At 31.7% G+C, this 10457-nt stretch overlaps 1 protein-coding gene across 1 annotated transcript; it reads right to left on the bottom strand.

Moving 5' to 3' along the window:
- Positions 1-6247: 6247 nt before the first annotated feature.
- LOC144575016 (selenium binding protein) lies at positions 6248-10082 on the bottom strand. The gene is made up of 4 exons (XM_078325131.1): positions 9714-10082; positions 9402-9498; positions 6666-6725; positions 6248-6530 (listed from the first exon to the last, which is right to left on the bottom strand). The coding sequence occupies exons 1-4, from the start codon at positions 9965-9967 to the stop codon at positions 6450-6452; spliced, it is 492 nt and encodes a 163-aa protein (XP_078181257.1). The 5' UTR covers positions 9968-10082; the 3' UTR covers positions 6248-6449.
- Between the last annotated feature and the right edge of the window lie 375 nt (positions 10083-10457).

Below are 10457 nucleotides of genomic sequence, written 5' to 3'. Positions count from 1 at the left end.
AAGTCCAAATAACCGATCCAAACAGTTCATCTTGTTGTCCATATTAATATGTGTTTGGAAACCAAATTTTACATATTTTGAAAAAAATTTACTATTTTTTTTTTAGATTTATTGAAAATTGTTGTTTTCAGACAAATCTGGACCATAAAAAAAAACAATTTTCAATAAATCTAAAAAATAGTAAAAAATTTCCAAAAAATATATAATTTGGTCTCCAAACATATATTAATATAAACAACAAGATGAACGGTTTGGTTCAGTTATTTGGATTTTGAATCACGTAATTTATAGTCAAATGTACAAAAATAGCTATACATTGCAATGTACCGTAGCTCATCTCAGAAAGAGAGAGAGGGAGAGAGTAGAACTAGGGTGTTCTTAAGTTCACCAAGTTCCTTTGTGAACTCAACTCTAAAACCTATCGGATTGGTTTCTAAACCATGGAAACCCTTCTACTTTACAAGTGATAAGTCTACATGCGAAAATTTTAAACTTTCAAATTAATTTATTATAAAGTCAATTGATCAAAATTAAAAGGTTTATACATTCATTTTTTGAATTTTTTTTACCATTTGACTCTTTAAAAAAATTAATCTAAAATTTAAAATTTTCAACGCATCACTTAAAGTAGAAGAGTTCAACGGTTAATTAAGATTCATCGTTTAAAATTAATCTGATATATTTTGAAATTTGAAGTTGAGTTCACAAAGAGACCTGATAAACTTAAGAACAACCTAGTTCTACTCTCTCTCTCTACATATTTATATATATATGAGAGAGAGAGGAGGGTACACATTAGTCGTTTCTCTCTCACTCACTCTCGCATCTCATCTTGATCCTGTACATTCATCCATTAATCGTTTCTCCATGCTCTATGAACTCAAATTAAGAATGTACAAAGCAAAGCTACACATCCCCAAGAAAGACTACAAATTGTTCTCTACGACACAGTTCCTTTACACACCTGAAAGTCAAGAATCAAGCAACCAAACATACATGAGTTCCAGAGATGAAACACAGAAACAAAAAGACACAAATCTCCAATTCCAAACACATTCTACCACTTCTCAGGAACTGACAAAACATGATAAATTTGAGAAAGATAATGAAACCAAAGAAGAAGGGTGTAAACCAAAAGATGACAATGATAGTGGATACCACACACCGACATCTCCGGCAAGTACAATTGCACCAGTTTTGAAGTGTCCGCCGGCACCCAAGAGACTGAAATGGGTAAGGTATATAAAGAGAAAGGGTAGAATAGGAATTGGAATTGCGCGTAGGCAAATTCTGGTTCCAGACGAACAGATCATTTCATTATTTGGTTGTGAGATTGAAGCGGGACGGATGTGTAAAAAGGCAAGACGACAACATAAGTGATTTCTGGTATATATTGTGCTTCATTTTGTGTACTATACTTTATTTGGTCTCTTCTTTTGGATTGATTTTGAGTGTGTGACTGAAATATTGTTGAATTATGAACTCTCACAATTACAAAAGAATATCATAGTTTTCCATTTTCCCTTTCTTTTTTTGGGTTATGTATATGATTGTTCTATGAAGGCTTTTAATTGGTGCCCAACACCAGATCTGAATTTTAAAAGGGGAAATAATGTCCATTCTGGTATAATTTTTCCCAAAAATTTTATTTTGGGTGCAAACTTGGTGTGAATCTGATAATTGTGCCTTTATATTTTCATTTTATATTTTTTAACAAAAATACAAAAAGTTATTCTGATTCATTCTCCGACAAAGAAACCCAACATTAGTGCTTCATCCATCAACTAGTTGCTCCCATAATATTCATAAAATAATTTGCAAAATAAAAAAATGATATAATACTTAGAGATTATATACAGAACACTAGATAGAATATGTTAATTTCTTTTTTCATTAAAAAGCAATTGAATTAAGAAAAAATAAATTGTGCTGTTCATAACTAATGTGTCATCCATGCGCTCATTGATCTTAGACATGCATATACAAATAATATTTAGATAAAAATAATCCTAAATCATTAAAATTCTAAATATTGTTGCTAAATGGAAATTTGGGAATTTGTGATCAAGATTCAACATGGTTTATTTATCACTGGAAATTACACAGCAGAATTCAAGTCTATTTCATGGATGATGGGGCACTAAGATTTTATTTTATTTATTTTTGTTACAATTGGAGCCAATATCAGCACTAAGGAACGAAATTTGGATGGTACCCTAGCTGGCACTAAAATTGCTTCAGAAGACTAATTAAGGTTAGACGTGAGGTGGTAGAATGTAACATCGAGTTGACTGAAATTAAGAATAAGCTACAATTTCAGAGAAGAAAAACTAATAACATCTAATGAATCCTTCTTTTCTCCTTTTAATATTGAAGAAAACAAACTCAGCCTTTTTAATTATAAATAGGCAATCTCCTCTTTTATCTTTTATCTTTTATCTTTTATCTGTTCTCTTTTTCCTTTCCAGTCAGAGATTTCTTGCCTTTTCAACTTTCATTTCCCCTTTTGATAACGATTCTCGATTACATGGATCCTCTGCAACCTTATCTGTCTAGCAAATTCCAGCAACGCAATTTAGAAAATTTTGGTGGGAACTGGTTAAGTGGTTAGTACTTGGTACAAGAAGAAAATTTTATTTATAAAAGTTTATTTCATATTCTTTCGGAAAGGGGATTGATGGATTTTTTTTTTCTTCGATGCCACAGAAGGAACAATATTTTTCATTCAATACTTTAGCCACATTTAAAAAAAAAAAATCGGTTACTAAAAAATGTATGCAAAAGATGTAACTTGGCCACAAAAAATCCTTTACTATTTATTTAAAACTTGAAGGTAGTATTAATTAAAAAAACAAAAAAACAATGTCTTTTGTGTGGAATATCCAGTGTTTTAAAATGCGGTTTTGTTCATGCATGCGGAATGCCACTGCATACCACATATGCGGATTTTCATGCCGATTTATATATGCCGATTTAAAAATAAAAATTCACGTGTGTATATATAGGCTGTGGCTAAATTGCTGCTGGCAGCAGTTCTGCCCAGGTGCTGCCGGGGCTATTTTTAGCCATGTGATGTCCAAACAATAAATCCAAACCGTTAGATGTTTAATCTATATTATAATCTACTTGGAGACCAAATTTTACATTTTTTGGAATTTTTTTACTATTTATTAAGCTGGTTTGAAAACCGCTGATTTCAATGCTGCAGAAAATTACTGAAATCAGCGGTTTTCAAACCAGCTTAATAAATAGTAAAAAAATTCAAAAAAATGTAAAATTTGGTCTCCAAGTAGATTATAATATAGATTAAACATCTAACGGTTTGGATTTGTTGTTTGGACATCACACGGCTAAAAATAGCCCCGGCAACACCTGGGCAGAACTGCTGCCAGCAGCAATTTAGACAGACCCTATATATATATTTATATTCATATTCATATTCATATATTTAAATTTATTTTCACATAATAACATAACCAACAATAATTTTTTGACTTTTTTAATATAAATTTTAATTAAAATACAATCAAATTATCAAAACCGCATGGAAAAACTGCATGGCCGCATATTTCAGTCCGCATGGCCGCATTTTTAATCCGCATAACCGCATATGCGGCCGCATGGAAAAACCGCATGGGCATTCTGAACACGGCTACCGACCGCATACGCATATGCGGCCGCATTTTAAAACATTGGGAATATCACATATTTGAAATCCGATAGAAAAATCTTATGGATATTAAATAATTGGATAACTTGATATCCAACTTTTACTCAAAAAAAAAATAGTATTAGTTAAAAATATTAGGAGGTATACATTTACTATAGAAGCTTTATAAAAAAAAGTATGTTGCGTGAAAATATATTTAAACTTCTCAAATTAAACAAATAAATATTTGAACAAAATTAGGCCGCTGAAGGCTTTCTGGATGATGAAGAAAAATGAGAACAAGGTCGAATAAACTCAGCAAAAAATCTAAATGAAATTTCAACCTTTAATTTAAATAAACTAACATTTTATAACAAACTCCAATTTCTTGTTATTACTCAATTTCAAAAAACTTGCAAAGCAATCTATAAAAATAATCGTCCACAGCCCATAACTAACTATTTCGAACCCAAAAAAAGATAGTTATAAGCCTAAAAAATTGAGTTAAAAGTTTTTGGACAGTGTTCCATTTCCTTTTTATTTGAAACCAAAAACTATTCCTTTTTAAAAAATTAACTTTTTTATTACCCAAAAAATTTTAAAAAAAAAATCTGGTGTACAACAGTTAGGGGTGTAAACGGAGCGGATTCAGAGCGGATAATTATGATACCAAATCCATATTTGTTTTTCATTGAACGAATACGAATACGGATAGTAAACGGATATCAAAAGTCAAAATCAAATCCATCTTAAATGGATACGAATACGGAACGGATAATCTATGAATATGAATACGAAACGAATAACTATCGGATAATCGAGTCATATGAACTTTAAAGACAAATACTAATTTTCAAAATTCAAATATGACAATTCATCTATTTAAATAAATTTTCTCATGTTTTTAAATTAATAAACTATAAAAAAGAGTATGGCTAATATAACATCAGTGCCATTTCAGTCAATATAACACTAACTCCAAACTCTATCAAATCGAGTTCAAATGGTAAATCCAAACCGTTCAAACCAATTTACTTTATGAGTAATGCGTTTACATGCAAACTTTTTATATTTTTTAGTTATTTTAGTATCAAATCAAGCGGCAAAAAAATTGAAAAATGAATGTATTAAAATTAACTTAAAAACTCATACATTTGACTGCTTGACTTAATATCAAATAAACTCAGAAACTTATAAATTTTACATGTAAACGCACAACTAATGAAGTAGATCGGTTTGAACAGTTTGGATTCACCATTTGAACTCGATTTGATAAGTTTTGGAGTTAGTGTTATATAAACTGAAATGACACTCATGTTATATTAGCCATACTCTATAAAAAATTATATAATTTGTACAAAAAGTTAAAGAAATAGTTAATAGTTGGTAAATAATGTCAATCAAATTTGATTAATTGTTTGGCGCTAATAAATTACTTTGACACTGAATATTGCATGTAGAATGCTACTTAAGATCCTACATACAAATAGACAAAAGAATCTTCACATCCCAAGTGAAGGGTTTGGAATCCGAAGTCCATTTCAATTTAGTCCCACAAGAGGCTCGAAACATTTAAATGAAGCCTTATATGTTAGGAGACAACAGGAGATCACATCCTACGTTAAGAGAACTTCAGAAGTTCAACAATCACATCCCACGTGAGAGATTTGCCTTGAGTTGACAAATTATCGGGTGATGGGTTTATTTCCTTTGGGACCTGTTGTGCCCTTTCGAATACTATTCGGATATTCGATCCGTTTACAAATAAACAATCGAATCCGTATCCAAATCCAATTATGTTCTCTACTTTGGATAAATACCTGGATCCGGATCCGCGAATTATCTGCTCCATTTAATTCGGATACGGATAATAAGCGGATTCGGTTCAAATTCGGAGCAGATAATCCGGATCCGTTTACACCCCTAACAACAGTACAAAGCGATGACAGCGCCAAGACTCAAAATTTTGTAGGATATAGCTGGGAAAGCTTGCTTGATTTCAATAAAAAAGATTCCGACAAACAAAGACCAAATAGCAACAATAAATAATACAACCCGCAAGTCTCTAAAATTAATCATTATCCCTGTGTTGCATCATCAAGCAAGCATCTTTATAACATAATTTTTGTTCACTGTTGCACTAAAAGTTTATCATTGGCTAAAATTAAGATGTTTTTAAGCTCATAAGTATTTCAATGATCTGAATTTCAAACTCTCATAATTACTTCAAACAACGAATCCAAATTGTTACAACTGATCTACAATTGATGAGTTTACATGCCAAATTTATAAATTTTTAACTTAAATTAATATAAATTCAAGCAGTAAAAAAAGAATTATTTATAAGTTAATTTTAATACATTTATTTTTATTTTATTTTTACCTCTTACTTTATATACTAAATCAATTCGAAATTATAAATTTGACATGTAAATACATCATTTGTGAAGGTAAGCTCACAAAGTGGATGTTATAAGCTTACGAACAGAACTATGGGTGCTGTGTTCCCTTTTCTTTTTCATTTTTATGAGGAAAACTAAAACTGGCTTATGGAAGTTTTCTAAATTTAATAAGAACGGTGCATGATGGGTGCACATATTAATAGACTCAAGAAAACATTACCATTGCAAAAGAAGATTTTAAATATATAACCTACCTACATCCTACCTACATGCACTGCGCGCATAAACACCATTTGAAACTGGCCAAAATTACGCACAAAATAATCACGCATTACATGAATTAGGAATAATGATATTGAATTACTAAAATTTAGACTAGCTAGTGAATTGCCAGAAATTCACGCAATCTTCTTGATTATATCCTGAATAAGTTCATCCATGTCCAGCTTCTTCATTGGTGTAAATGGCCGAGGCATGTTCTGAATATTAATCAAACACAAATAAAACATATAAACACTACTTGGTTATACATTACGTCATGCATCTTTGTACTTAGTTTATATTAGATTTCATGTGACATTGATTTAACAATAAAGCTTTCAAAGAACAATTACCAGAAGGGAGACGAATATTTCACCACCTTCCTCACGGATCTCAAAGCATCCTCTCCGCGGCTGAGTTTTGGCAAAGAAGTCAGCATGGCAGGATTAGGAAATTCAGAATGCATGGATAAAGAAACTATACAATTTTTATTGTGTATATGTCCAAGATGTAGAACCCAGTACAAAAATGACAACAATACTGATACTAAAAGGTTATAAATGTAATGGATCACATTGTACACCAGTTGTCTTGTAGAACCCAATAGCATTAAGTTAAAGACGAGATAAAACTCAGAAAAGAGGTTCTAAATATTTATAATGAGCGTATTAAAATTAACTTATAAATCTTAATTTATTGACCGCTTGAATTAAATTAATTTGAATATTTATTTATTTGACATGTAAACGCATCACTTATGAACTAGATCGGTTTCAATAGGTTGGATTCATCATTTGAAGTCATTTTGATAGGTTTTGGAGTTAAGCTCACCAGAGAGCTTGGTGAGCTTAAGTTGTAATTGCTAATGCCCTACTAAAAAAACACAGATACAGCTTAGAATTTCACATTAGCTTGACACTTTATTAAAGAGTTTGGAGAAGGTAATAAAGAATCATCATTATTAATAAGTTGTTAGCTTCTATCAAAGTTGAAAAATAGCCAAGTTCACAAACTTTTTGCAAGTTTTGACATGAGAAAAGCTGAATGAGAATCAATTGTTATGGACAACAATTATCTTTAATTGATTGAACAAAAGAACCATATGTCCCTACATTATGAGCCAACTAGGTTTTGCCTCTATGTGAATTAGTACTTAAGGATGCCTAATTGAGACAGGAAACAAATGAGTAAAACTTGAAATGATGACTTTGATTCACAGAAAAGAAACATAACAACAGGCATGTCTTAGATTATTTACAAAACGTTATCCATTGATAATTGATTATCTTAACAATCATGACAATCATAAAAAATAACTTGCAATTTTGAAATCCAACATTTGAAATGTGATCTATATTCTATACTATACTTAGACCATGCACGTGAAAAAACAATGAAATTTGATACATGTTCTACCGTTCATCAAATGACTTAATTTGGCAAAATCTTATATTTTACAGTCTTTGGTAGGATATCAAATGACACTAAAATTCTATGTTATTTGGTACACCCAATCTACAAAGCCAACAACATGTCTATAATTATTTTCTCTATTTTTTTAAGCTATTTTTACAAGATTTAAAAAATATTGTCAACATTATCAAGTCAAAAGCTACTCTAATACCATATTTTAAAAACATCTGTCAATGAATGTCAACTCTTTACATAGGGTAAAAGCCACTGTAATTTTTCTCAAGTAATGAATGCCTTAGACTTTGAAAGTTGAAGCAATTATTGAAGACAAATAATCAATAGAGATCAATTACATTGATAGCAGATCAATTAGTACTAATTAGCAGATATACCAAATCATGTAAATAGAAAATATTTTAATTGCCACTTATCCGATGGCTGGGCCAGACCCTATCCAAAGGGTTCCTGCTTCGTCCGATGAGGGTAAGTTCCATGATTATGTAGCAATCTTTTAACTCTCTTAGAAACAAATATAGAAATATTTTATCCTTCTCCATTAGACAATAGCATAAAAATGTGCCAACATTAACTTCTTTCAACTACTAATTTTTGTGATTAGTTCCATTTGGTGCATCAATTAAGACAAAATAAAAAACTTCAAAACCCAAATTATGTAGACTATAATATAAACTTTTATTCATAAATTTTGAATTAGTTTTTCTGAAAACTACATTTCAAAGACCTTCAACATTTCCCAATTATTGAGTGGAAAAAATATTATCCGATCTCATCCATCTATTATGACAAAAATAAAAAATGAAACAACATCAATTCATAATTAAATGTCACTTCAATTACCCTTGGTTCTAGATATCTTTTCCGACAAAAAAAAATATGTCTAATGAAATAAATAATTACAAAATGATAATACATAACTAATATTAAGCTTTGTTCAATAAATCAAATTAAGAATAAGAGGTAAATTGTTGTTCTAAAATCAATTAAGAGTCAACTTTAGCTATCAAGCAAGAATTTCGTAACTAATTAATACATGCTTTCATGTTGGTTAATTGAGAATTAGAATAACATATAGTGTTGAACAAAGGTTAATTATTGAAAGAATAATAAAATGTGAGAAGCGTATGTGAAACTTTATATTTATTACCTTCATCTTTATATTTAGCTTAGTATCCAAATAAGAAACAAATAATTACCTTGTTTGATTTAGGGAACGTTAAAGGTCAATTTCCTACTGTTATCTAATTACTTAAATCAAACGACTGAGTCCTTCGGACAATATCTGATTCAAAGGCATCGGACAGGTTCCAGACCCCTTTAAATTATGTAGCCTATAATGGGCACCGTATAAGAGATTGAAATAATATCATAAATCAATAAAATTAGTTTTTTTTTTTTCGTCTACCAAATTTCAACAACAATATTTGACGTTTATAAGTCTGACTTGCATAAGCATCAAACTTGTTGGCCTCCTGACAACTAAATAACTTGCATTCAAAAGAAATTAATTATATATTTCTTTTCCAAAACAGAAAAACTGTGGTTTTGACAGAGTCTTCCGAGATGACATGGCAATAGTGATGTGACTCATAACTCATTGACTTATTGTAGCAATATAATATCTCAACATGGAATAAGAAGAAGAGAGAAAGGCGCACCTTCTCTGGGTTAATGGTCACAGAGATACCAGGGACACCACTTTCTAACCCTTCCTTTACCTTCAAAGCTCTTGTCTTGAATGCGTTACATTGCTTGCTAATATTAATTCAATCAATCAATCAAAAAAAAATTAATCAAGAAAAAAATCAGTTTCTGATGGAGTAATTCATCCAGAAAAATTAAAATCACTGTGACATATAAATGCATAATAATAATACAAAAATAAAGGAGATCAAAGGAAAATCTGTATTTAATGTGAGCAAAACCTAGGTTTTGATTCAATAATAAAAATAAGTTCAAAATAGCAGTACCAAGCCTCAATGATTATGGATTTCGCCTCTCCAGTTGCCGGGGCGGCCTCTCCGGCTTCCTTCTTCTTTTCCTCCTTCACCTTGACAGATTTATCTTTCACTCCAGCAATTCGGATCTTCTTCTTCGGCTTCGGAGCAGCTGGCGGCGGCGCCACCCTTTTCCCGACGGCGCCGCTCCTGGTCCTCCTCGGCGACAGCGACACCGCCGCTGGAGCAGCCGTCTCTTCCCCCTTCGCATTTCTCCTGGGCGCCATCTCTCTCTCTCTCTCTCGCTCGCTCGCTCTCTTTCTTTTTTTTTGAAATCTTGGCAGGGGCTACGAAGTGAAGTGCTCTCTTTCTCTTTTGTGTTTGTTTGTAACTCGCAAGTTAATCGGTTCTTCTAGCAGTCCTCGCGGCCCTCGCCTCTTCGACTAATTCAATTCCTTGCAATTATTCAAAAAAAAAAAAATCTCTGCAATTGGATAGTGGGATATGCTTCACCATTCACTATCCCACTGTCAGTGAGCATGGATTTACTACACCAGTTGTAGTTTGCAATATTTATGTTCAGGAATCGGGAATGCAAAAGAAGTGTCTCTAGGAAGGCAGAGAGCCACAAGTGGAATGCTGGAAAAGACAGTTAGGTCTGTGAACCAGATATTGTATTGTGCTATGTAAGCCAATAGGAATATCTGCTTAGGACAAATGAGAGGATATCATTTTGTTTTAGTATAGACCGGATGCAGATGGACATCTTTGATAAAA

The sequence above is a fragment of the Carex rostrata genome, chromosome 23, assembly GCF_964058835.1.
Source record: "Carex rostrata chromosome 23, lpCarRost1.2, whole genome shotgun sequence".
Lineage (NCBI taxonomy): Eukaryota > Viridiplantae > Streptophyta > Magnoliopsida > Poales > Cyperaceae > Carex > Carex rostrata.
This window is presented reverse-complemented; position numbering and strand designations above follow the sequence as displayed.